The 27,411-nt window shown below is 37.1% G+C and overlaps 1 protein-coding gene across 6 annotated transcripts; it reads left to right on the top strand.

Moving 5' to 3' along the window:
- LOC121998268 (monosaccharide-sensing protein 2-like) lies at positions 1 to 26,130 on the top strand. 6 transcript variants are annotated; one of them, XM_042553103.1, is made up of 7 exons: positions 1 to 648; positions 758 to 972; positions 1,143 to 1,242; positions 1,681 to 2,247; positions 23,878 to 24,824; positions 25,007 to 25,194; positions 25,263 to 26,130. In XM_042553103.1, the coding sequence occupies exons 3-7, from the start codon at positions 1,164 to 1,166 to the stop codon at positions 25,696 to 25,698; spliced, it is 2,217 nt and encodes a 738-aa protein (XP_042409037.1). In that variant the 5' UTR covers positions 1 to 648; positions 758 to 972; positions 1,143 to 1,163; the 3' UTR covers positions 25,699 to 26,130. The 6 variants fall into 6 exon arrangements, with proteins under 6 accessions (XP_042409037.1, XP_042409038.1, XP_042409039.1 ...); XM_042553104.1 differs by having other exon boundaries at positions 1 to 232; positions 334 to 972; XM_042553105.1 differs by having other exon boundaries at positions 1 to 232; positions 341 to 972.
- Positions 26,131 to 27,411: the final 1,281 nt, after the last annotated feature.

Below are 27,411 nucleotides of genomic sequence, written 5' to 3' on the forward strand. Positions count from 1 at the left end.
CGCTCTACAAATCTCCAAACCTGGACCTGGCTTCTCCTACTCACGCTCTAGAAGGCGCCAGGTGTGTAGTGTGTTGGGAAGCTCACTGGCTCGCTTGCCATGCTTGGGCTTCAACAGGGCAGCTCACCCGAAAGAGATGCATCCTCCGCCTTCCTTCCATTCCTTGCCTTGCGTGGACAGTGAGCAAGGGCTGAATCATTTATGACAGATTGCTGTCTCATTGCTAGCATAGGTATTTGCTTTTCGGTCTTTTCGTTGCCTTGTATGTTCTTGGCAGGTCTCGGGGCGTAAAAGGGATTTCGGTTTTTTTCTTGCCTTATATGCTCTTGGAAGGTCTCAGGGCGTAAAAGGGCAGGCCGATCGATAGCCGACATAGGTTCCTGGAGTTTGGAAGGTTGACTGTTGGAGGGGTTGCATCCTTTTTGGCTTAAAGATCAGACTTTTAGGCGTTTTCTGGTGTTTTTCTGGCGGAAAGCGGAGATCTGCCTCGTTCTTCACGGGTTTCTGACGCATTCAAGGCCTAGTTTTTTCGGTTTATTATTCCTGATAAGAATCGTCAGTGGCGATAGGCTTCCAAGTTCCGAGATGGGAGCGAGCGGTTTGTGTGTTCGGAGATAACTCCAGGTGGCAGATCAGGAGGGAGGCACGGTAGGTTAAATCCTTGCTGGTGTTTCGCTTCGTTGTTTTCTGGTTTTTATATTCCGCCAACAAAGAAGTATTTCTTTTTCCTCGCTGGGAACTTTGTCCCCATGTGAAGACCTATCTGAGGAGCAATCTCGGAAGGCATCTAATCTTCCCTAGCGTTCGGCCATTTCCAACGAGTCACCGCTGTGTCGTTCTCTCGATCTGGTGTTACTTCCCTCGGGGTTCGTCGTTCACTCTCGGAACTGGCTTGTTGTAGCAACCTCGTTTGCCATCTTTGAACCTTTACCCTATCCTTCAACTGATCTTGCCTTAGCAGGAGGAGGTGAGGTATGAAGCTCACTTAATTTTGAGTTTGTGCTTGAAATGTTTCTTTATTGTTGCTCTTGGATCAAGTCGTTATGTGTTCATACCTTCTACTACTAGCAAAAATCTTTATTGAAGGCTTGTCTTTTCTTTGGTTTTGTAAGGAAATCCGAGCTACGATTTTTGTGTTGTAGGCTCACTCATTACGTATAAAGATGCGAGGTGCTGTCCTTGTTGCCATAGCTGCCTCTATTGGCAACTTGTTGCAAGGGTGGGATAATGCAACAATTGCAGGTGATTCTTCCACTAGTCACCAATTTTTAATACTTATCTGATGATCAATACCAGGAGTTGTTTGACCAAAGATAATTTGGTCAGTTCATACTAATCAATAGTGGATATAACAGTCTTGACAACAATTTCATTTTTTTTCCCAATTTCTATAGTTGCATAGGAAAGCTAAATATTCTTGATTGATAGTGTTTCTTTCTCTCGTTGTTGTGACTCTGGATATTTGTTTCTCCTTGAAGAATTGCAGTGCTAGTAGCTAGCAGCTAGCATAAATAATAGTATTACTGGTTGGGAATGATAATTGTATTACTAGCTAGGCCTGATGGCTTAAACCATGCTGAATATATTCATACATGAATCTTGTTAATCTAATCCTGTAGTAAACAACTATTGTTAAGAACTTAGCTTCTAATTGACATTTTCTTATTTATGTTCATTCAGGAGCTGTTCTGTATATTAAAAGGGAATTTAAGTTAGAGACTGAGCCTACCATGGAGGGACTAATAGTAGCTATGTCACTGATTGGAGCTACTATTATTACAACATTCTCTGGACCAGTGGCAGACTGGGTCGGTAGACGTCCCATGCTAATTATCTCATCAATTCTCTATTTCATTAGCAGTGTATTAATGTTGTGGTCACCGAGTGTCTATTCCCTACTCCTGGCAAGGCTTATTGATGGATTTGGGATTGGTCTCTCTGTCACACTTGTTCCTGTGTATATTTCTGAAACAGCACCTCCTGAGATAAGGGGATTACTGAATACTCTCCCACAGTTCAGTGGCTCTGGTGGAATGTTTCTATCATATTGTATGGTCTTTGTGATGTCGTTAATGGCTAACCCAAATTGGAGAGTGATGCTGGGCGTTCTCTTTATTCCTTCCTTCCTTTATTTTTTGTTAACAATTTTCTTTTTGCCGGAGTCTCCGAGGTGGCTTGTAAGCAAAGGGAAAATGGTAGAGGCAAAACGAGTTTTGCAGAGATTGCGAGGGAGGGAAGATGTCTCAGGTACATAAAGCTTGTTTCTAAACATTCTCATTGAGTTAATTCATTTGCTGAGTGACATGTTTTGCATTTCAAGCTTTAGGTACTATCAAGTATCCTATATTTATATCATGTTTCCTTTAGTGTTTAAACATTCTCTTATGTATGAGCTTAGAATTTCTTGTCAGAATTTCTGGTTACATTTATTTTTAGAGAAAACAAATCTAAATCTAGGCTAAAATGAAGGTGTTCTAATTTATTTTACTAAAACTAAACTTTTTAATAGATTTAATGGTAAACTATTTAAATTGTAGCATGTAATCCCTCATGTAACAACAACTAAACACGGTGTTAACCCATTGACGTGGCTTGCTAACTTGGTGTCAACAAATATAATCTTGAGTTTTTGTAGTTGGACTCTTCATTTACTCCCTTTGTCAGATACCAATTTTTGAAATTGACACTCCAAGTGGCACTTAGCCCATGTACAAATTTGTAGAAATAGTGATATCAGACTCTTAGATCCACTCCTGTATAGACCGGTCATATCCAAGTCTTACTATCCTAGTAAGATAGCCCACTACTGCATTAGCATAAATTTAAGGTTAGGTTTAAATTGAAAATTCTATTAAAATTTCTGCCTTTATTCCTCACCTATAACTCCATTCGCCCTTCTAGATTTCCTCATTTCTCCTTCTCAATAGGTGCCAGTGGGAGCATTTCTTTCTTTACCTCTTGATGGTTGTTGCCTACATCTTCGCCATCTTTGCTAAGATACTCATCTTCCATTCCCTTTCTCTCTTTATCCTCAACTTGTCTACCAAGAGAAGGATATGGGCGAGGGATCTAATATATTAAAATCATGTTTTCTATCGTAAGGAATGTGTAGTCGGTGAATATAATTATGAGAAATATAGTGATGCCGACATCATTGAATGGAGATTCAGTGGGTCAAGGTTTTCCTTGAGCTTTAGTTGCACTAGCCCCTGTGCATAGTGGCAAGCTCATAGATGTTGAGGACGGTCAACATTTAGGTGATGATCTTTGTAAGACATGATGGACAAATAGAACCAGATGAGCTCTTCAATTTTGTTTATGAAGGCGATGAGGAGTTTAATAAGGCGAAGATCAAGTGGTCAACGATTATGAGAGAGGTGAAGAGGTTGTGTAGGTTGGCAAGGAGAGAGGGTCAATGGACTTAGGTATGAGGCAAGAGAGAGACGGAGAGGGAGGGCAACATGTGAAGATGCTTCTTAGTGAGATGTTGGCTTTCATGAGGATCACTGAAGTAAAAACATTTCATTTGTGGATTCACCAATCATGTAGAAAACTAAGAATCTGATATGCAATCTTCATATTATGTTGCTTGGCCCTCTGACCTACCCTTGAAAATGCGAATAAAGAATAATTTCTTGAGAAATTGTAGAGTAAAAGGGAATACAAGAGGAACCTATTACAATTCCAGGAGTAGAGTATTAGATTACTAGGGCTATTGGTTCTGGGTTAAAGTACTATATTAGGTGTTTTAAGTTTAAGATTTTGTCCTATATATACATGTAATTGGTGTACTCCATAAACATCAAGAAAATCAATACAATTTCCCTAACTTCTACATCGTACTAGAGACACCTCTTCTCTATTGTTGATTTTCTAATAGGTAATCCTGAGGGCGAGGGGACCACGAAAATGAGCAGTCTTATCCCTTAATCTTGAACTTTCTTTGTGGCATGCCATCCTCAACGATCTTAGTACCTCCCTCCAATGTTGCATACTCATTGCAAGTCGTCTCTACATTTATATCTAGTACTTGTGAGATTCAACCTTGTCACTGTAGGATCGTAAAGTCGCTAGGAGGGGGGAGGGGGTTGAATAGCGATCGTCGAAAATTTCAAATTAAAATGAGTTGCGCAACGAAATAAAGAATACGAAAAAAAATCAAGCGCTAACACAAGTGGTTTTTTACTTTGTTTGGAGCCTTCGACGATTCTTATTTCGTGACCCGCACTCGTCGAGTGCTTTCATTGGGCAATCCACTAATAGTTCAAATGATTACAAAATTTAAGTACAAGAATTATAAAAAAATATTACCGGCAACAGAGAAAATAAATAGATCTTGATCGCCAGTTGTCAGAGGAGTTTTACAGCGCCGTAGGAACTTTTCTGGAGCACCGCGCAGGAATGAAAGTCGTAGTAGATGATGTTCTGAAGCTGCTGATCAAAGGCCTTTATATAGGTCCATTCCGGGCACCTGAAATTCCTTCGGGCGCCTGGACCGTTGCTGACGTAGCAATCTCTTGTCGAAACTCCATCCACGAAGTTTATCCACTTCCGAGCACTTGGACCCCTTCTGGGGATCGTTGATGTGGGTTCGGCCAGTCGTCGTGCTCTAACTTAGCTTCGGGATAACTTTTTGGTCTGGACACCTGGACCAACTTGGGGCGCTCGGACCGCCTTGGTGCTTGCGACACTCATAGTCCACGACACCCGTTCGAGCGACACTGGTCCGGGCGCCTGTTTTCAACCTTTGAATTCGTAAAAAAAAAGGAGTTAGTCTAGGCAAATAAAAATATATTGTTAGGACCCTTGGCGGCCAGCTAGAGGGGGTCAATAGTCCCTGCACAAACAAACGAAAACCTTTCTCGAATAAATAACTTGATTAAAATAACACTTGTATATAAGAAATACAAAAAGGACTAAAAGACATAGGCACATGGGTTTACTTGGTTACAATTAGGGAGGTTGTTAATCCAAGGCAATGAAGTCGCACTAATTTCTCCTTCAGGCGAAGAAGCCTCTTTACAGCAATGAAAGCACAAAAACGATGAAGCTAAACAGAAATGAAAGCGTTTACAAGTGTTGCTTGAGTATTTCTTGTTCTCTTTAGCTTCTGAGAGCAGGGCTGTTTATATAGCCCTTCTCGAGGCGTCTGGAAGCGTTCCAGGCGTCTGGAATGGGATGGAAATCTATCCCTGACGCAATAGTCAAAAGCCACGTCGTTCTTGATAAAAATCGGGTTTCGGGTGCCTGAAATGGTTCCAGGCGCCCTGGACTAGTCCGGGCGCCTCGACTTGCTCCGGGCGCCTAATTTTTGGTCCCGACCTCCTTCGGTTCCGCTTGCCTTGGTCCGAGTCTTCCGCTTCGGCTCCGCTCGCTTGGCTGATTTCAGCCATCCGGAATACGGCTCATCCGAATCCAACTTTCGACCTTCTCGAACAAACTTCCGCTCCGGCTTCTTGTCTCTCGGAATCGTTGTTTGCTTCCTTCTCTTCCGCTAGCGTACTCTTCCATAGCTGTTCGTCTCTCGGACAGTTGTGTCTTTTGCTCCTCGAGCAATCTTCCACTTCGGCTTCTTATCCCTCGGAAACATCGCATGCTCCATTCTCGTCCACTGGTGTACTCTTCCGCAGCTCCTCGTCCCTCAGATGCACCAAGCCTATCGGCTCTCTCCTGTGCCATCCTTCTCGCTAGCTGCGTCTTTAGCTCTACTTTTTGTGCTCCTAAGTTCCTGCATACTTAGACACAGGTTAAACACAACATGACCTAACTTAACTTGTTTGATCACATCAAAACTACCTTGGGATACCAATATATATTTATCGTACAAAACAAAGTTAGCACAACATTGATAAAATAAGAGTAGTAATTAGATCTTGTCTTTCCGAGACCAAGATCTAGTCAAGGTCTCAACTTAGATTTTCCAAATAGACCTAAGTTGGACTGATGCGCGTTCTCATTGGATCTCTCCAACCGTTCCTTATCTTCACTTATCACTTGCAGTCGCTTGACTTGCCTTTGACCCACCAGACCTTCCCGCCAATTGTTAGGTCTCGCGAATCCAACTGGATTTCGGTCGATTGTCAGGTCACGCGGAGCCAACTGGACTTCGACCGGTTGTCAGGTCTCGCGGACCCAATCGGACTTCCCGCCAAATATCGAGCCCTGTGAACCTAATTGAATTTCAACCTGGTGTCAAGTTCTTCAGACTCGTCAACTCCTGCACACTTGGTAAAGCAATTAGATTACAAAACACTCTAACTTTAATCCATTTGTCATTCATCAAAATCTGAGTTAGATCATTAGTGCAAGTTGCGCCAACAATCTCCTTTTTTTTTTTTTGATGCATTGACAACTAGTTTAAAGTTAGAAAAAATAATATTGAAAGATAATATTAAAAATGCAAATAAATGATCTAAGTTATTTTTGCATTTGTTGTTTTTCTACATTAACCCTTTACCTCCCCTTTGACATTTATAAAAAAAAACTAGGGTAAGGAAATGCAAGTATAAGACAGTTAATGTCAGGAGAATATAATATAGTTGAAAGAAAATATTTGTATATCTCAGACTTAGGGAGAGGTTTTGAACAGAAGTTTAGCTAAATTAATTTTTTAAAAGCAGTTTGTAAGGAAAATTATTTTTCAAGTAGGATTTTGGAAATGTTTCTTGATGAAATGTTTTTAAGTCCACCTTGTCAAAGTTAAAAAAAAATCCTTAATTTTTAAAGACTTCTAAAATTATGGAAAAATTTCCTAAGTAAGTTTTTCAAAAGAAGAAAAATTTGCTAAGGAATAATTTCATAAGAAATTTCAGAGAAAAAATTGCGTAAGGAATATTAAAAGAATTTAAGGAAACAATTTTCTAAGAAAAAAATTTAAGGAATTTTTAAGAAAAATTTCTCAAGTAATTATTTTTTAAAATTAGATCCTCTCCTGAACTTGATATTGGTATTGAATACAATACATACAAACAAACTACGGTAAATGATAGCAAGCATAATGTGATAAAAATATAATCAAGTCACACATGCTAGCTGAAGTAACAGAAAACATCTAGTAACCAAACTAAAGATCAAATAACATCGAGTCAGGAAAATATAGTAGAAAAATAAACTACTGAGATGACGAAGAAGAGGGATCGGAACCCCACAATTGTAACATGTCCATCAACTTGACGAGTTTGCCTCTCCTCTCGAAGGCGGGAGACGTCATGTCGAAGGCCAGAGACCTCCTGTCGAAAACTCATCATGGATGCGGGATGCCTCAAGTCCAGTAACTCTGTCGTCTAAAGTACGAGGGACTGAAGGCGCGGGCAACCCAAAAAGATCAACCATGAACTCATGTATCTCTGCCTCCTCTCCTGGAGTTGGGTCAGGTTGAGCTTGGGCTACGGGATCAGGCTGGGGTTGGGTTGCCGGATCAGGTGGCGGTTGGGCTGTTGGGTCAGGCTGGTGCTGGGCCTCTCTCCTCCATGATAGGATACCCTTATCATCTATATGTACACCAACTAAGGACAGGTTCCTAGCACCATCTATATCAAACTCATTTAGGCCTCTGACATCACCTGTGGTGACATCAATACCCAATGATGCTATGTAGGCAATGAAAATATGATAATAAGGCATATGAATCCGTCGGCTAGTGGTAGTACCTACTGAATAGATGATGGTATGAAAGATAAGCAAATTGATATCTACATCTAATATGACATAATGCCTAGAGAAGGAATGAATGGAACGGACGCATCAGAGCTACGTGTAGTCAGAGGCAGAATACATGTAATTAAGACCCTATACAGGATATAATCCTGGACCCTAAGGGTGACAGATCTAAATAGAGTCACAGTCGGTACCGTTGACCCTAAAAAAATACGACTATATCATATCGAATGTGATATGCGAATAGGGATCACTAAATGGTGGACCCCTAGGGAGGTAGCACTGGAAAGGGCACGCGGAGAGTCGTAATCCTAAAAAGTAAAGAATAATAGTAGGGGTAGGTAAGATTAGTAACTCTAACTAAGTTGACCTATGTTGACCGAACTAGAATAATATAATAAACGTTGTAAGTTATAATAGTCAATAACCTCTACAGAGGGAATGCATGATCGCATGAAGAAATGCCTATCTAGATATCTAGAAAGTAAAGGAACGTATATAAAGGGTAGCCCGGTGCATGAAGCTCCCGTCATGCGGGGTCCTGAGAAAGGATCCATTGTACGTAGCCTTATCCTGCTTTTTGCAAGAGGCTGTTTAAAGGAACATATATAGTGGAGGAAAATCTAATCCTAAGTTCATCGGTAGGAAACTTAAGGTCTGTACTAGCAGTCGAGGGACCAACACAAGGATTTGGTCGTTTCCTAATTAACAAAAAAAAACAATCCTAAAAATGGAAATTGTAAATGAAACAAGAAAAAAAAAGTTTAAGATTAAAATATTACCAACTGGTCGTGAATATTTATAATAAAACTGACGACCTCGGTTGATCCGCAACAATGCGGCTTGAGAAACAAAAGCGAAGAAAGTTTGGAGGTTGTGAGAAAAATATTTAAATTATTGCTCCCTTTCTTACTAGGTTCAGTTACAAACCTTTGAGAAGGAGAGTTGGGCGAGTGAAGAGGGCACTCATATTGCCCCTTTTATAGGGCCGTCCTGGTGCTCGGATTGTGTCCGGGCGTTTGGAGAGGGCGCCGGAGCAGGGCGCTCAGACCCTTTATACTGGGGTTGCCTCTACGAAACTAGGGGCAGGTCCTTTTTTTAAAAATTGATTTAAGTTAAACAATTAATTTAAGTTAAAAATTAATTAAGTTGTATAAAGATTAATTAAGAAATTAATTTAAGTTAAAAATTAATTAAGTTATTTAATAGTTAAATTGTTTAATAATTAATTTAAGTTAAGAACTTAATTTGAGTTAAAAATTAATTAGGTTGAAAGTTAATTAAGTTGTTTAATTTTAAAATTTAATTAAGTTGTTAAGAACAGTTTAATGTAAAAAAAACTTAATCTAAAAATATTCTTCTAAAATTGGTCCTTAAATGTCTAACCTTTAGCTACTAACTAACTACCATCTGGTTAATTAAGTTAAGTATTAATGTCCAATTATAATTTGCTAAAAAATGTCTGCTTAACTTGATCAATGTTTTGTTGTATTTTTCGTCCAGACTTATGCTGATGCATTGATATAAACATCTGAAATCCAGACAAAAGGCCTACGTAGCTCATGCCATTCTATGTTTATGAATGCACAATCAAGATAAATCTAATGTGTTTGTGAGATGCTCGATTCCTAGATCTATAGGATTATATTTTTTATGGGTTCGATCTAGACTAAGGTCAAAATAATTTTTGCAACACTAAGAGAAAGGGAACTTTTAGGAAAAGTAAATAGTTTTTCTAAAATTTGAAAATTAACCGAATAAATATCCTTCCCTTAATCTAAGGTCTTAGTTTTCATGAAAAAATAATACGATAAGTTTAAAGGAATTAATTATTGAATTTCAGTTTGATTAATTAAAATTAATCATAATCTAATTTTAATTTAATTTAACCTTATTCATCTCGCCAATATAAGTTTTCAAACAAAGGGATTCTATGATTTTGTGAGATGAGTTAAATTGAATTTCAGGGTTTGGTTTAACTTGTTGTTAGATTTAAGTTTAGCTTTGAGTTTAACAAGCAGACATTCTTTGGATAAATTTTTAGGATGTGTTTGGTTCAAGTTATCATGTATAACCTTGGTTATGTGATTCCCAAGTAATCACATAATCAAGGTTATGGGGAATAAAACATAACTAAATGTTTGATTCAACCTAGGTAATGCAATAAAAATTTGTTTGTTTGAAAGTTTTAATGAATAACCTAATTTAATATTTTATTATATTACCATTATTTACAAAACCAACTATATATATATCTTTTAAACTCTACGTTTTTTTTATTTTTTCTTTTTCATGTTTTTCTTTATTTTTATGTGGTTTTGATTATTTTTTATTTCTTTTCAGTTTTTTTAATTTTTTTTCACTTTTTTATTTTTAAAAAATTTTTAAAGTTTTTTTAATTGTTTAAATTTTTTTACGATTTTTTTAATTTTTATTATTTATTTTTTTAATGTTTTTTTAATTTTTAATGTTTTTTTTTCTATTTTTTATTTTTTATATATTTTTTTACATTTTTATTATTTTTTACATTTTACATTTTTATATTTTTTCCATTTTTTATGTTTTTTTTATTTTTTTATTTTTTTTAATTTTTTTTACGTTTTTTCAATTTTTTAAATTTTTTTAATGTTTTTACATTTTTTATTTTTTTTAAAAAAATTTTATTTTTATTTTTATATTTTTTCTTTAAAATTTTCTTTTTTATCACATTTTTCTCTTATTCGAGGGTATTTTGGATAAAAAAAATTTCGTTAACTCTGGAATCAAGAAAACCTCAGTTTTCCGATTCCAAGTTGCATGACCCTTTTGCTGACGTGTTGGACATGGAACATTTCTCGGGAATCATCGATTACCTAAACTGAACAGGGTTTTCATTGATAACTTTGGATGGATAACCAAGGTTATCAAGGATAGCCCCCAACTAAACACACCCTTAAGATGTGGTGAGTCACTTGGACATCATTAGAGGTAGCTTCAGTTAGTTCCAGTAAGCCAAATGCACCAGGTTGAAGCCATATCTTCCTAGACATACATAGACATAGTTTTCTTAATCTACTATCATTCAAAATTTCTCCAATATTATTTTTCAAGTTAAATTTTTATCCCTTTTTAACCTAATTTTAATTACTGATATACTATTATTTTGGAGGTTCCAACTAATTTGGAGTTTTTTCTTGAATTATTGAACTTTTAGGTTTATGTCGATTATTTTTATAGTTATAATAAACTTGATGGTAATTTGAATTTAATTTAGCTTTGTAGTTGTTTGATTTAAATTTATTTTTTCGATTTGAATTTGGTTTATTTTTACGTTTTAGGTTTGGGTTAACTGGTTTAGATGAATTTAGTTTTAGGTAATGAATTTCATTTTTGGGTATATAGAATTGATTGAGTCCTACTTGCATTGTTAGACACTTTTAGAACCGAGGCTTTGATTAATTTCTTGTTTTGACTTATTAAAGAGATAAAAGTTTTATTTGTAGAGCTGGATTTATATCCAAGTTCGGACTTATTATATACGGCTTTTTGTGTTTTAAGAATTATGTCCAAATTTTTTGATCTTGTGATAAAAGTTTTTAATAGTCCTTTTGAGTTTGTTGATTTCACTTTTTAAAATTATATTTTCCTTCTTAAGTTTTATTTCTTGATTTGGATTTTTATTTTCAATTTGTTCTTTGATTTGTTGATTTTCCTTTAGAAGTGTTTCAGTTTGTTTTTCAAATTTTATTAAGTTTTTATTCAAACACGTAATTATTTTAAAAAATTAAGAGGTTAAGACTGAAGATACCTTGTTCGAACCTTTGGAAACGAGTGTGGACTCATCGTCTTGTTCCATCTCGCTTTCTGATTTTGGTCTAGATGCTATCAACACAAGGTAGTTGTGATGTTCTGATCTTCGACGTCCGATTCTTCTGAGGACGATTCGTCCTACGTCGTCTTGAGTGCCTTCTTTTTTCTGGTTGTTTTGGATTTGCTGTATTGATTTTTGGATACTCGTGCTTGTAGTGTCCTTTCTTGTTGCACCTATAGCATGTGACCTTCACCTTTACGTCATTTGATTTGATCACTTTTTGTAGGTGCTTCGTGAAGTTGTTCTTTCTTCTAGTGAACATTTTTCTAATCATGTTCACTAGTTGTTCTTCGTCGGCTTCTGAGTCAGATTCAGATTCTGGCTCCGGTTTGTTCTTGTTCTTGGCTTCTTTTGAAGAACCTGCAAAAAGTGCAATATCTTTCTCGACCGGCTTTGAGTTAGTCTGTTCGTGGAGTTCAAGTTCACAAAATAACTCATCTAGTGTTAATTTATTTAAGTTCCTCAAAACTTTATAAACATCTACTATAGATGCCCACAGTGCATTTCAAGAAAAAGAGTTCAAGGCATACCTGATTATATCCCTGTTCTCTAGTTGGTGACTAATTAGGTGGAGCCCATTTAGAATGTCTTTGATTCTGGCGTGTAAAAGTTTCTCCATCTTGCATCTTAATGTTAAGCAAATTATTTAATAACAAGTCACGCTTTGTTACCTTTGCATCGCTTGTGCCTTCGTATAGTTCGATCAGTTTGTCCTAGAGCTCTTTAGCATTCTCGAATGGGTCGACGCGGTTCAGTTCTTCCTCAGTAAGATCACACTAAATTGTATTTGTTGCCTTCGAGTCGGTTTAGGCCTTTTTCTTGTCGTCCGGATTCCATCTTTCTAGGTCGATTGGTACTTTTGTTGCTTCGTCCACCGGTAGCCTATATCCTCGTCGGATGGTGAACCATTAGTCGATGTCGGTCTTCAGGTACACCTCTATCTGCTTCTTCCAATATGGGAAGTCATCTCTATTGAAGAGTGGGGGACGAACGGTGCTGTATCCTTTGTTTTGGCCCATTTAAGGAACCTTGCACACAAAGAAGAAGAAAAAGGAATCCCAAGACTAGGTCTTGGATTAGTAGTATAGGAGATAATAAAAGTATAAAAGTTGTATTAGTGTTGCACCAATTCAGAGTAGTTTGCAACGGAAAAATTTATTCAAAGAGATAATTATATCTATTTGGATTCTATCGAAAAGGTTCAAAACCGAAAAAGAAATATTAAAAGTAAGTTTGAAAATCACCCCCCTTGCCTAATTGTTGATTGCACTAATTTAGAGCGGTACCTGTTCTGATATCACTTGTAGGATCGTAAAATTGCTAGAAGGGGGTGAATAACGATCGTCAAAAATTGCGAATTAAAATGAGTTATGTAGCGGAATAAAGAATATGAAAAAAATCAAGCGCTAACACAAGTAGGGGGCGTTTGGTTCTCTCCTATGAATCAGAATGAGAATGAGTATCATAGTATTATGGAATGAGAATGAGTATGAGTTTGAGTATCATTCTTAAAAATGATGTTTGATTAGTTAAATATTTTCAATCGGAATGAACCTAAATTTCCTTTTTTACCCTTATAGGAAAATAAGAGAAAAAATTAGATGGGAGAGAAAGTTGAATGTGAGAGAAATATATGATGAAAGAAAATGATGAGAGAGAAGGTGTGGTAAGAGAGAAAGTGTGTTGGGAAAAAATGAAGAGAGAGAAAGTATGATGAGAGAAAATGAGGAGAGATTGCATGATAAGAGAGATTGAGAATAGAAAAAAAGTATGATAAGAGAGAAAGTGTGCTGAGAGAGAGTGTGATGGAAAAAAATGAAGAGATAGTAAATATTATGAGAGAAAACGAAAGAGTCAGGAGAGAGAGTACGATAAGAGAAAAAGTGGGTTGAGAGAGAAAGAGTGATGGGGAAAAAATGAAGAGAGAGAAAGTGTGATGAGAGAAAACGTGAGACTGAGGAGAGAGAAAATATGCTGAGAGAGAAAGAGTGGTGGAAAAAATGAAGAGAGAGAAAATGAAAAAGTGAGAAGAGAGAAAGCGTGATGAGAGAGAAAGTGGGTTGAGAGAGAAAGTGTGATGAGAGAAAATGAGAGACTGGGGAGAGAAAAAGTATGATGAGAGAGAAAGTATGCTAAGAGAAAAAGTGTGATGAGAGAAAATAAAGAGAGAGTGTGATGAAAGAGAATGAAGAGAGAGAAAGTGCGATGAGAGAAAATGAGGAGAGAGAGTATGTTAAGAGAGATTGAGGAGAGAGTGTGTAATGGGAGTGAAAGTATGATGGAAGAGAATGAAGAGAGAAAAATGAGGAGAGAGAGAGTGTATGATGGGAGAGAATATAGAGAGAAGTAGAGAATGTGTGATGAGAGAGAATGAGGAGAGAGAAAGTATGTTGAGAGAGAGTGTGATGATAAAATAAGGAGAGAGAAAATATGGTGAGAGAGAACAAGGAGAGAGAGTGAAATTAAAAAAAAATTGAACAAATATACTAAAGGTATTTTTGTCTAAAACTTAATTCACATTCCTATTCCATCAAAACCTAAGGGAGGGGATGAGTTTCATCCATACCCAAGTTTTTGGATTTCATTCCAAAATCTTGATTCCATTCCCATCAACCAAACACAAGGTTTGGGAATGAATCCATTCTCTCATTCCCAAACCTATAAACCAAACGCCACCGTAGTTTTTTACTTGGTTCGGAACCTTCGACGACTCATATTCCAAGGTCCGCACTTGTCGAGTGCTTTTGTTAAACAATCCATTAATATTTCGAATGATTATAAAATTTAAGTACAAGAACTATAAGAAAATGTTACCGACAACAGAGAAAATAAATAGATCTTGATCACTGGTTGTCGGAGGAGCTTTACAGCGTTGTAGGAGCTTTTTTGGAGCACTGCGCAGGAATGAAAATTGTAGCAGATGATGTTCTGAAGCTGCTGGTCGAAGGCCCTTATATAGGCCCATTCCAGGTGTCTAGAACCCCTCCGAGTGCTTGGATCGTTACTGACGTGGCGATTCTCGTCGAAACTTTATTCGCGAAGTTTATCTACTTCCGGGCGCTTAGACCGTTGACATGGGTTCGAACAGTCGTCGTGCTCCAACTCAGCTTCGGACCAACTTCGGGCGCTTCGACCAACCGATGCCTGTGGCACCCGCCCAAGCGACATTGGTCCGGGCGCCCGGATCAGCTCCGGGCGCTTGGACTCCGGGTGCTCAGATTCATTCTGGGTGTCCAGACTCTTTTTTTTTTATCTTTGAATTTCTGCAAAAAGGAGTTAGTCCAGGCAAATAAAAATATATTTATCCTGCAAAACAGAGTTAGTACAACATTTATAAAATAAGAGTAGTAATTAAATTCTGTCTTCCTGAGACCAGGATTTAGTCAAGGTCTCAATTTAAGTTTCCTAAATGGACCTAAGTTGGACCGACGCTTACAGTTCCCTCAATCGGGAACACATCCTCACTGAATCTCTCCTTCCGTTGCTTACTTTCACTACCAGTTGTAGTCGCTTGACTTACCTTTGACCCATCAGGTCTTCCCGCCAGTTGTCAGGTCCCGCGGATCCAACTGGACTTCGGCCGGTTGTTAGGTTCCGCAAATCTAACTGGACTTCCTTTTAGATATTGGGTCCCGTTGACCTATCTGGACTTCTCATCAGTTATCGGGTCCCGCGGACTTAGCTGGATTTCAATCTGGTGTTAGGTCGTTTAGACCCGTCAACTTCTATACACTTGGTAAAGTAATTAGATTACAAAATACTCTAACTTTAATCCATTTATTATTCATCAAAATTTGAATTAGATCATTAGTACAAATTGTACCAACAATTACTTGCAAGATTCAACCACGTCCAATTGCATGAGTTATTGCAACTGAACTCCTAACTTCTAGGATACACTCTATATAGTATATACAATAATAAAAAAGAATGCAATTTTCCTATGTTCTACAACAATCAAAAGCAACTAATTTTCCCCTTTCTTTCATATGATGTTAAGAATACAAGTGTAGGTGCTTCTTGACCTCTAAGCTTTGGATTTCTATCACCACTCTCCATCAGACGAAATTGTGTGTCCACTAGATTAGTGGGGTAGACAATCACCTTCTACTCGTCACTAACACCCTCTTCTACTTAATCGGCCACCTAGCTTTTATCCTACTTTAAGATAAGAAAGGAGAGGCAATGTTGCTTCCCTGTCAGTTGTCATTTGGTGGACATACATGACACGCTGACTATTGGAGAGGCATTGATTTGGAAGGCCCCATCATTGATGGGAACCAGAAGGGCTGTGGTTCTATTTTGTGTTGGCATGATCTAAAGGGGGTGTGGTGACAACTGGCAATATTGGACACAACAGGATAAACTAATCAGCTTAGCTTGAAACATGACTTTAAACATAAAACACCAAAATTATAGGACTTGGATATTTTTATTCCAGTCACACGTTAGTTAATGTCTCATTTGATAGACCAGCTTAACTAAATCAGCTTTCTTGGTTATAGTTTCTCCATTAATGATTCATTAGCTCCTTGATTTTAGTGTACCCTCTGTCCGGTACCCTGTAAAAATGTCTCTGAGTCTGGTATGTTTGGGCTCCTGAAGCAAATTGCTTACCTCTTAAAACTGAGCCTTGTAAGATGGTCCAATCCTAGTTTAACCTAATCTTGGAGAAGAAAGAGAATTTACCTGTACAGTTATACTTTATGAAGTCGCAAATTCTATTAAAACTATGCATGATTACAAATATTCTCTTCCTAATCAATTGCAAATGCTATATTTGCAAATATAGTTGTTAAATGTTGTGACAATCTTACTATATTAGCTGATGTTTTTGCTTTTTTGTTTTTCCAACATGTAAGTTTTGCGCAGATTTTCTTCTTTTCTGTATATTACAAAATATGGTACCAGTGTTTTTGTGCTACTGTATTTGCTTATAGGCATGTTTTTAAGACCATATATTCTCAAATTATGAAGGTATTATTGATTGAACTTTTACGCATTAGTTATCCTTTCTCTGCATTAGTGGGCTTAGAGCATTGCCATTCATCGGATAGATACAATCTGTTTCCTGAAAGCTTTGAATTTTCTGCATCATAACATAAGCTATAGTTCAACTCATGTGCAGAATTGAAGTGTTAAATAGTTCAGATTGTAATATTTTATAGCTATTACTGATGAACTCTTCTCCTTGAGATACAAATTCAATTTGTTTTAAAAGAAAAAACTTTATGAAGATTCAGACAATTAATCATTTCTTCTAAATTGTCTAAAATATTTTTATGTGGAAATTTATTTATTGAATATTTATTGAAATCAGAAAAGAATTATGAAGAAATTTCTATCTCTTTCATTGAAAAATGATGCAAATATATATACAATTCTATGATCTTTGTCTTGCTAACTTAGGAAAAAATCCTTATAATTAAAGTCAAAGAATTAGGACTAATTTACATCATAACTACTTTGAAGGATTATGATTTTTATTCCTCATTTTTAGTGATCTTATCATTTCTTTCCAACACACTCCCTTAAGTTGGTGAATGAATATTGATCATTCCCAACTTGGATACATTTTCTTCGGCAACAGTTTAGTAAGAAGGTCAGTATCTTGTGATTTAAAAGGCACATAACAAAGATAATGTCCAGTCTCAGATTTTATATAGTTTTTGTCGACACAAACATGCTTCATCTGATCATGTTGAATAGGATTGTGAACCACTATAGCTGACTTACTGTCACTATACAACTTCATTTTGTCTTCAAATTGAACATGTAGGTAGTCGTTTAATCCAAATTAATTCACACATCCCTTATGCGATGGCTTGATATTTTGCCTTTGCATTACTCCTTGAAACAATTGTTTGTTTCTTGCTCCGTCATGTCACAACATTCCGCCAAACTTTAGTGCAATATCTAGTAGTGGTAGTGGGCGGTAGTGGCAGTGGTGGTAGTAGTAGACTTGCTATCTTCAAGTGAATCAGCTTGATCAACATCGACAAATCCTTCAACTGTTCTATTATCATTTTTCTCGAGTAGCATACCTTTCCTCGGTGTCCCCTTCAAATACCGAAGAATCTGGTCCATTGTAATGATGTCTCATAGTGGGGGCATGCATATCTGGACTATGGTAACATGAATATCAGGCCTAGTAAGTGATAAATAGATTAGCTTTCTTACAAGACAATACCTCTCTTTATCAGTTGTATCATCATTGTATCTTTTGTTGCTTCCAACTTTTTCTTTCCATTGGAGTACTTGTTAGACGATGATCAAGTTTTCCGAATTCTTTTAATAGATCGGCGGTATATTTCCTTTGGGAAATGAAAATCCCGATTTTGTTTCTAGTTGTTTCCATTTCAAGGAAATATCAAAATTGTCCAAGGTCTTTTACCTTGAATTCAAATTATGACTTTGAGGTTTGCAATCACTTGTGATCACATATCATCAACAAACACAATCAAAATTTTTCGATCCCTTGGCTTTTGACAAAGAGAGAATGATCTGCTTGATTTTGTGTGTACCTAAATCTTTTTATGACATTGCTGAATCGAGTGAACAATGCTCTAGGAGATTGTTTTAATTTGTACAGAGAATTCTTCAACTTGCGATGTAGAGTCCCATTTAGAAACACATTTAAAATATCTAATTGATGCAATTCTGATTCTAAGTTTGCTGCAATGGACAGAAACACCCTTATAGAATTTAGCTTTGTAATGTGTGCAAATGTTTTCTCATAATCAAGCTCATATGTTTGTGTATATCTGAGCCACTAAATGTGTTTTGTGTCTTCATTTACAATCTACTACCTTGTTTCCTTTACATAGGTTCATGGTTTAAAATACGATTCCATGCAAGGCAAAACGGGTAAAATTTAACATTCCACCCCTTTGCCCGACACTGACACCATCAATAGTGTGGAGGGGACCTTCGCGGGTCAGGACGGGGACGCGCGTACCGCACCACCTCGGGTTCCTCTTGGTGGGGACATGGAGGCCGCTATGACCTCCACAGGTCATTGTGGGGACGCGAAGATCTCCACGATGTCCATGGGTCGCGGCGAGATCGCCTTGACCTCGGTGAGTCCCGGCAAGGTCGTTGTGACCTCGGTGAGACACGACAAAGTAGCTGTGACTTGGCGAGTCCTGGTGAGCTCGCCGTCACCTTCGAGGTCACGGCGAGGCCGCTGCAACCTCGGAGGGTTGTGGTGAGGTTGTCTCGACCTTAGTGGATCATGATGAAGTCGCTACAACCTCGGCGGGCCGCAGCGAAGGCGTGTGTTGGTTGCGTGCAAGGTGAAGGCAAAAACATAGGAAAATTTAAATTACATTAATAAAATCTATATTAATAATTTCAATTAACTTCTATCTAAATAGATAATCTAAATAGGTTTAATCAAATCCTAATAAAATTATCCTTTTAATTGTATATATATATATTATTTATTTTAATTTCTAAAATATATAATAAATTATTTATTTATTTATTTACCATATAAAAATACCCTGATCTTGTATTTTTTTATTTTTAAATTTTTTTTTCATTTTTTATATTTTTATATTTTTGATATTTAGATTAAAATTTTTATTTTTAATTAATATATTTTATATTTAAAAAATATTAAAATAATATTGGCACAACACGATATGGTACCAAAACAGTATAGTTTCGCCCCAGGACTGAAATCTCGACACATGTCAAGATTTTAAACCATGGGTAGGGTTACTATTTCCCATGTGCCATTATCATTCAGTGCTTTCATTTTTTGTTTTTTTTTTTTGAAAACAATAATCCTTCAATTTGAAAATTCTTAAGGCATCATATATATTTGTAGGAATCTCCGCATGATCAAGTTGAGAAACAAATGTCCTGTGATTGTTAGACAAATGATCATAAGATATGTAGATGTTGAGTACACGTCCTTATCCCTTTCCTCAAGGTAATGTGAACACGTAAATCATTTATAGGAACATTTCCTTGTGGATCTTATGATGGATTCACCATCGATTCTGATGATTTGACCTACTGGGTAACTTGAGGTCTCCTTGAGTAAAGAATTAGTTCATTTTGTTGTTGTAAAGGTTGAAAAAGTTCTAAAGGCTCTCCCCCTTGACTAATTTTTGTGATTACATCATGTGATGATGAAGCTGGGGAAGCCCCAATGAGTAAGAGTGACACATGTAAGGAGATTGAAGGATTCCAATGATTAGCTTCCCTTAAATTATCCCCAAGATAATCATTGGAATAGGACTCATCCTCCAAGAATGTAACATCACATAGTACAGAATTTTGTTCACTTGTATCCTTTTTTTAGTCGGTGAGTAGCCAATGAAGATGCATTTGAGGGCTTTTGGGTCAAGTTTTCCACACGCAGGATTGTTGTCATGTACAAAGACAAGACACCCACATACTTTTGGTGGGAGAGAGTTAAAATTATGGGTACGAGGAATTTCTTTTTTTGGAGACAATTGATTGGTGTGTTGAATTTAAGGACTTTTGATGGAAGCCTATTGATGAGGTAGGCTGCAGATAAGATGAAGTCACTCCAAAAGCGATAAGGGACAAGATTGGTGAGCATGAGAGCTTTTGCCACTTCTAATAGATGGTGATTTTTCCGTTTTGCAATCTCATTTTGTTAAGGCATGGATGGACATGAGCTTTAATGAAAAATGCCATTTTGAAGGAGGTAATCCCTATGGTTGTGAGACATCTATGCCATAAGAGTGCCTGGTCGCTTCAGTTGCAAGCAAGAGCTAGTGAGATAGTAAAGGCCTCCTCATTCTTCAGCATTGCCAATTATCTTCCCGGAAGACGAATCATAAAATACACAATGATCATAAAGAAATGTTACTTTACAGTTTATTTTGCTATCAGATAAGAGACTATTTTGAACTTGGAACATGCAAGACATATTTCAATTGAAGTCCTTGAACAAGAACATTTCTAATCCCTGCCATTGTAATTGCATTTCCATTTGCCATTGAAACTTTCACTTCATCAGTACATATTTTGTAATTTGAAAAAGTTGTGCATTGCCCCCATCATTTGATCAGATACGCTGGTATCAACAATCCATTTATCTTTATCATTTCTTTGTGATAATAAGGTCGATGATATTACCTCGTTGGGTGATTGCAACCTAATGAATAGAGTCCAAAATTTGAGAATTTTGATTTTTGTAGAATATGGACTTCAAAATGCCCATTTGTTCAGGTTGCTCTTCTGTGATGTTGAGAGTGGAAGGCTTCAATATAACTTTCTTTCTGCTTTCTTCTCGTTGAATTTTAAAAATACTTCACGGAGTGAAGGAAGCGGCTTAACTCCTAGAATGCATCCTCGTACTTCATCCAAGTCTGTGTTGAAGCATTGAAGAAAGTTGAATATCCAATCTTTTTCAAGGACCTTGTTATGCAACACTCCATTCTCAGCACACTTCCATGGAATTGTGTAAAACAAATCCATTGCTTGTCCTAGATCAATCAATCAATCGGCAGTCACTACTCAGTCACTAACATTGATCCTTGCTTCATGTTCTGCAAAGTTGATCGGATTTCAAAACATTGGGATATGTTTTGAAGATCCGAATACATCTCTAGGGCTGCATTCCAGATTTCTTGGGGTTTTGTAGAATAGGTAAGTCCTTCCAATTTGAGGCTCCATTTAATTAATCAACATTTTTGGCTTCCCATGCGCTGTACGTTGCATCACTGGTTTTTGGGATCAGTGTTTCATCAGAATTTTCTCCTTTTCCTCGAACCACCAAAAGAACAGATTGAAATCATTTTCTGAAATTTGACTCATTCAATTTGTGTTGGGTAATCTATAGAGAATGATTCATATCCAAAGTTGCGATGATGGTTTCAAGGGACTTTGACGAATCTAGGGTCAACCTCTTTGTGTGATCGGGACCTTGCTCTGATACTATGAAATCACTGAAATCAGAAAAGAATTATGAAGAAATCTCTATCTCCTTTATTGAAAAAAGATACAAATATATATACAACTCAATGATCTTTGTCTTATGTCTAACTTAAAAAAAATCCCTACAATTAAGCCAAAAATCAGGAGTAATTTACATCATAAATATTTGAAGGATTATGGTTTTTTACTTCTTATTTTAAGTGATCCTTATCATCTCTTTCTAACATTTCTAACCATGTTTATTTGCATGTAGGACTTTCTAATTAGTTTACAATAATTTTATGTGGAAATTTATTTCTAACCATGCTTATTTGAATGTAAAATAAAAATATAATTTCAGTAGCTTTACTATGACTGAGACTTTCTTATGGATTATATTTTGGAAACTCCTAGGGTAATATAGTTACATTATATTTTGCTTTTTAATCTAAATTATAGAAGAAGAATAAGGAACTGAAGATTGTAACTATCAGATTGCTTATCTAAATTTTAAGGCAATCAAATCTATTGAGGGTAGTATTACCACGTGATTGTCCCAACTATTTCAAGTTGGCTACATGAATATTATTCCTCTATTAATCTCTTTGCAAACTATATCACTTGTTGAAATCAATTAAATCAAATATGTGGCATTAGTTAATATTTTCTTTGATCTCTGTCTTACCTTTTACTTTAATGGATTTAGCTCTTCTAATTATAGAATCTATTAGTAAATATGTCCATACTGTTTCAATATATTTGCTCTCATTTATCATCTCATGATGCTACATCTAGTCGCCCTTGGATATTAGTATTTTTTTTAAAGACAATTTTCTTTCTAATAATACCAACACATTCATCTTAGCATTCTTATCTTTGTTATATTTAACTTTCTTATCGTCACGGGTTCGAATCTTGGAAATAGCCTCTTGCAAAAAGCAAGGTAAGGCTGCATACAATGGATCCTTCCCTGGGACCCCGTATAGCGGGAGCTTCATGCATCGTGCTGCCTTTGTTTCACATGTTGCTCCCTAATAGCCCAATTCGGGGATTCATAGAATATGATTGGTTGTATCACAATCATATAAAGTTTTTAACACATCTTTCTTGGGAGGGAAGGAAAGACGGAAAAAAGGAAGAAATAAAGTGAACAGAAAGTGTTTCTAGCAGTATTTTCCCTCCATTTTTTTTTCAACAGAAGCTGAAGGGAAGAAAATTTTTGGGAAAATCTTTAACTAGTTTTCATCTTGGGCAAAGAATTCACTTACATGTGAAAAAGGACAGCCTTGTGCACGAAGCTCCTGCCATGTGAGGTCTTGGGGAAGGATCCATTGTATGCAGCCTTACCTTGCTTTTTGCAAGAGGTTGTTTTCAGGATTGATCATATGACAACAATTTTATCGTTACGCCAAGGCTCCCCTTCTCACTTTCATGTGAAATGGACCTTAAATATATAATTTTTTAATTATGTTTATTTATTGATTTTGTGAAATAAATTTGTGAAAGCTAAATTTTTTCCTCCCTCTTTCCTTCCCTCCAAAGAAATTGTCAGATGCAAAATATTTCATAATCTTTTCCTTGGGATTTTTTTCTCTCTATGCTCTTTCTTTCCATAGATATTTCCTTCATTTGTAGGAAACAGGATAAAGGTCACTCAATGATCAACTTCAAAAGCTCTTCTTCATTTCGATCACTATTCTTTATTCTATTTATGATATGTTTGTCAGTATTTTTTTGTTGCATAATTGATCCAAAATATCTGAAACTCTTGTAGATATTTCATTTTCATCCATCTATTCAACTTTTGTTCCACTTATCTTAATTCTTTAGTTTCTAAATTTTTCTTCACAATTTAAGCTATGACAACGTAACAAATTAAACTAAGACCTATGCATTCTCATCTGTTTTTTTCTCATGGTCTTTCTCTAACTTCACAACACCATATTTATAGTTTTTCACTGAGCATGTCTCTACCACCTAAAATGATTTTGAGTCATACTTGATTTAACTAAGGAAAAATGATATGCATAGGAAAAGAATCTTAGAGAAATGTTCAAGGATAGACATATAAAATGATGGGGCCAAAAAAAAAAAAGTAAAATGGTGAGCCATAAATTTATATGTCTATCTTTGAGATTTTTCTGCATATCATTGCTCTTAATGAAGCTTTTTATACTGAACCTTTTAACTACATCATGGATAATCTTAAAACAATAGCTGCATATACAGTGTATTTTCCGTGCCCTAAGTCTGAAGTGTAGCACAGATTTCTCTACTAGGTACTCTTGAATCTGGAATATGTTTGGATAAAATTTCAGGGTTTTGTTTCCTTGTGTTGTTTGTCTGGTGACCAAGTCAGCCGATCATTTGAGATATCTAATGCCTAATATTTTGTGATCATAGTCTTCAAATTAAACATGATGGACCCTAATGTGTTTACGACATGATCTGCCTTCATTTCAAATATACAGGAGAAATGGCTCTTCTTGTTGAGGGGTTGGGAGTAGGTGGTGAAACTTCCATTGAGGAGTACATCATTGGTCCTGCTAATGATGGTGCTGATGATGATCAGGGAGCAACCACTGATAAGGAACGTATCACCTTGTATGGCCCTGAAGAAGGTCTTTCATGGATCGCTAGGCCTACAAAAGGACAGAGTTCCCTTGCTCTTGTATCTCGGCGTGGTAGCATGATGAATCAACCTAGCGTGCCACTAATGGATCCGCTGGTCACTCTATTTGGCAGTGTTCATGAGAAGTTACCTGAGATGGGAAGTATGCGTAGTGCATTATTCCCAAATTTCGGCAGTATGTTTAGTGTTGCAGAGAATCATCATAAAACTGAGCAGTGGGATGAGGAGAGTCTTCAACATGAGGGTGAAGGTTATGCATCTGATGCTGGAGGTGATTCTGATGATAATCTAAATAGTCCATTGCTTTCACGACAAGCAACAAGCATGGAAGGAAAGGATATTGCCCCAGCGCAGAGTAGTGTTTTGAGCATGAGGAGAAATAGCAGTCTTCTGCAGAATGGTGGGGAGGCGGTGAGCAGTATGGGTATTGGTGGGGGATGGCAATTGGCATGGAAATGGTCTGAGAGGGAAGGTGCAGATGGGAAAAAGGAAGGAGAATTCAAAAGAATATATTTACACCAAGAAGGTGTCCCAGGGTCAAGGAAGGGCTCTCTTGTTTCTCTTCCAAGAGTTGATATGCCTGCAGATGGAGAGTTTGTTCAGGCTGCTGCTTTGGTTAGCCAATCTGCTCTTTTCCCAAAAGGCCTTATGGATCAGCACCCGGTGGGGCCAGCCATGGTTCATCCTTCAGAAACAGCTGTTAAAGGTCCAAGCTGGGCCGATCTTTTTGAACCAGGTGTCAGACGTGCATTACTAGTTGGAGTTGGTATTCAAATACTTCAGCAGGTTAGTTCTAATAGATGCAAAGAAAGGCGATGATGGTTCATGTACATAGGTTTTGTTGTAGAAAACATATACAAACTCTATATAAACACTTCGCTGTTGACCTGACTTATTGCGCCATTTTTGAAAGTGTCAATAATTATTTTTGTGCTTTGTTATTCTAATATGATACTTTGTTCTTGCAGTTTTCTGGCATAAATGGTGTTTTATACTACACACCTCAGATTCTTGAGCAAGCAGGTGTTGCAGTCCTTTTATCAAATCTTGGTCTTAACTCAACTTCAGCATCTATCCTCATCAGCACTCTCATAACCCTGTTGATGCTTCCTAGTATTGGTGTCGCCATGAGGCTCATGGATGTTGCTGGGAGAAGGTACTCAATCCTTCCGAAAATACTTATGATAGCATTATTGTTTAACCATACAATCTTGAAACTTGCAGGTTTCTGTTGCTTTCCACGATTCCTGTCTTGTTAGCCTCACTTATTGTCCTGGTTCTTTCTAACCTTGTGGACTTGGGCACAGTGGCTCATGCTGTGCTTTCCACTGCCAGTGTCGTTGTCTACTTCTGCTGCTTTGTCATGGGGTTTGGTCCGATCCCCAATATCCTCTGTGCTGAGATCTTTCCAACGCGTGTCCGTGGTTTGTGCATAGCCGTTTGTGCCCTCACATTCTGGTTCGGAGACATCATCGTCACATATACTCTTCCTGTTATGCTGGGGAGCATTGGCCTTGCTGGTGTCTTTGGAATCTACGCGGCTGTATGCACATTAGCTTTCATATTTGTGTTCTTGAAAGTTCCTGAGACAAAGGGCATGCCTCTTGAGGTCATCTCTGAGTTCTTCGCTGTCGGGGCAAAACAAGAAGCAACAGAATAACTTGTTTCAGAATATCTGGCACATTGGTAATTTCCAAGTCATGATCAGAAGTAGTGAGTCTTATCTGGTTTGACTGGACAAGGTTGGTACTGATGCGAAAACCGAAGAGGACATCAACATAAAAAAGCTTAATTGGAGGTTGCTGAAAGGCGACGCTGCTCTCTATTTGGCATCTCCATGGTGATGTTGGATTCACTATAAATATTTTCGTGGACCCGAATGAAAAAAAATAATAAATAGGTGTAGTATGGCCAAAGGTGTTTCTTTTCTTGGAGATAAAAGCCTTATTACTCTGCCTTTCGTGCTTGAGCTCTAGCTGTGAATCCATCGATGGATTTGGTTTATTGGCATCGTTATTATTTAATAACGGAACTGCTATGCTGTTCTATTGCCAACTTGTTTTTGAATTTATAACTATTATGTTGGAATTTACTCGACTGTTTCCTTTGCTGTCATGAGTTCCTAAATGCAATTCACTAAGTGTCACTTTATCACCTTGTTCATCGGCGTTTTCTTTGCTCGATTACATGTAATATATAAAGTAGCAGATCAACTTGAGCTATTTGTATGTCAAAGTCATCCTCATTGCACACTACCTTCATTTGCGCTACTCTGCCACTGTTGCCGCTGTCATCCTCTTCAAGCTCCTCTGCTGCTGCTCCTCAGTTCTCTACAGTAGCCACTCAAATCTTCGACGCCATCCATTGCCCGGACGCCTGCCACTCACCTCCCACAGTGATGCTCTCTGGCTCGCTCAACTCTTCCTCGAAACTGTCGGGATGTTTTGCGTTCTAAAAGCCTGCGCTTCGTCCTAATCTGTACCGGAATATTAATAGCTCTCAATTCGAGTCTCGCCCGTACTCAGTGAGGGGTCAATGCACGTAATTCAACTATATACGGGGTGAGTAAAATCTTAGTTAAATCAAAATAATCGAGAAAATTAATTTATTTTGGAAATTAAGTTCAGTTAATTCATAAATTTATTTTTTTTAAAAAATAAATTTTGATTTATTCGAGTTAACCTCAATTATATAACATCAATGAAATTGAATATTAAACTATTATAATACATTAGTCAAATATTTATAAATGAAAAATTTTTATTATATAATTTTGATACGAGATATTACGGGTAAATTTGGATATGACGTGGTAGTCAAAGTCAAGATGATGTGATAATTAAAATCAATGGGAGGTAGTAGCTAGCGTGTCACTCTCAACAGGACTTTACTCTTCGCCCAACACTAAGACCTTCAGTACGAGGGTGACTGACCTAGGAACCAGTCGAATCTAAGAGACCTAGTGCTCCGTTCATGTATTAAAACATCTATTATATATCTGATCATTCATTAGTCAATCCAGTTTAAGGGATGTCTAACCTACCACATAGCAGTCGACCCTATGAGTTTTCTCACAGGCCTGCCCTCCTTCATATAGCCGATCGATAATAACTCCGGTGAGATTTATACAGTTCAGCATACCCGTCTCTTATAAGTATAAAAAAAAAAATGTAAAGCAATTCTCCTTATAAACTCGGCTGGACTTCCAGATCTCAGGTTTTTACTTTAAAGGCAAGTCTTCTCTTACGATCAACTCAAGGTATCGATCAAATCTCTTGAGACTCAGTTTCTCATTTCTCAGAAGCAAGCATCCCAGTATATGGCCGGTCAATCATAGAACCGGCTCAACCTAGAAGACTCAGCATTATATTAC

Source organism: Zingiber officinale, chromosome 6A (assembly GCF_018446385.1).
Source record: "Zingiber officinale cultivar Zhangliang chromosome 6A, Zo_v1.1, whole genome shotgun sequence".
Lineage (NCBI taxonomy): Eukaryota > Viridiplantae > Streptophyta > Magnoliopsida > Zingiberales > Zingiberaceae > Zingiber > Zingiber officinale.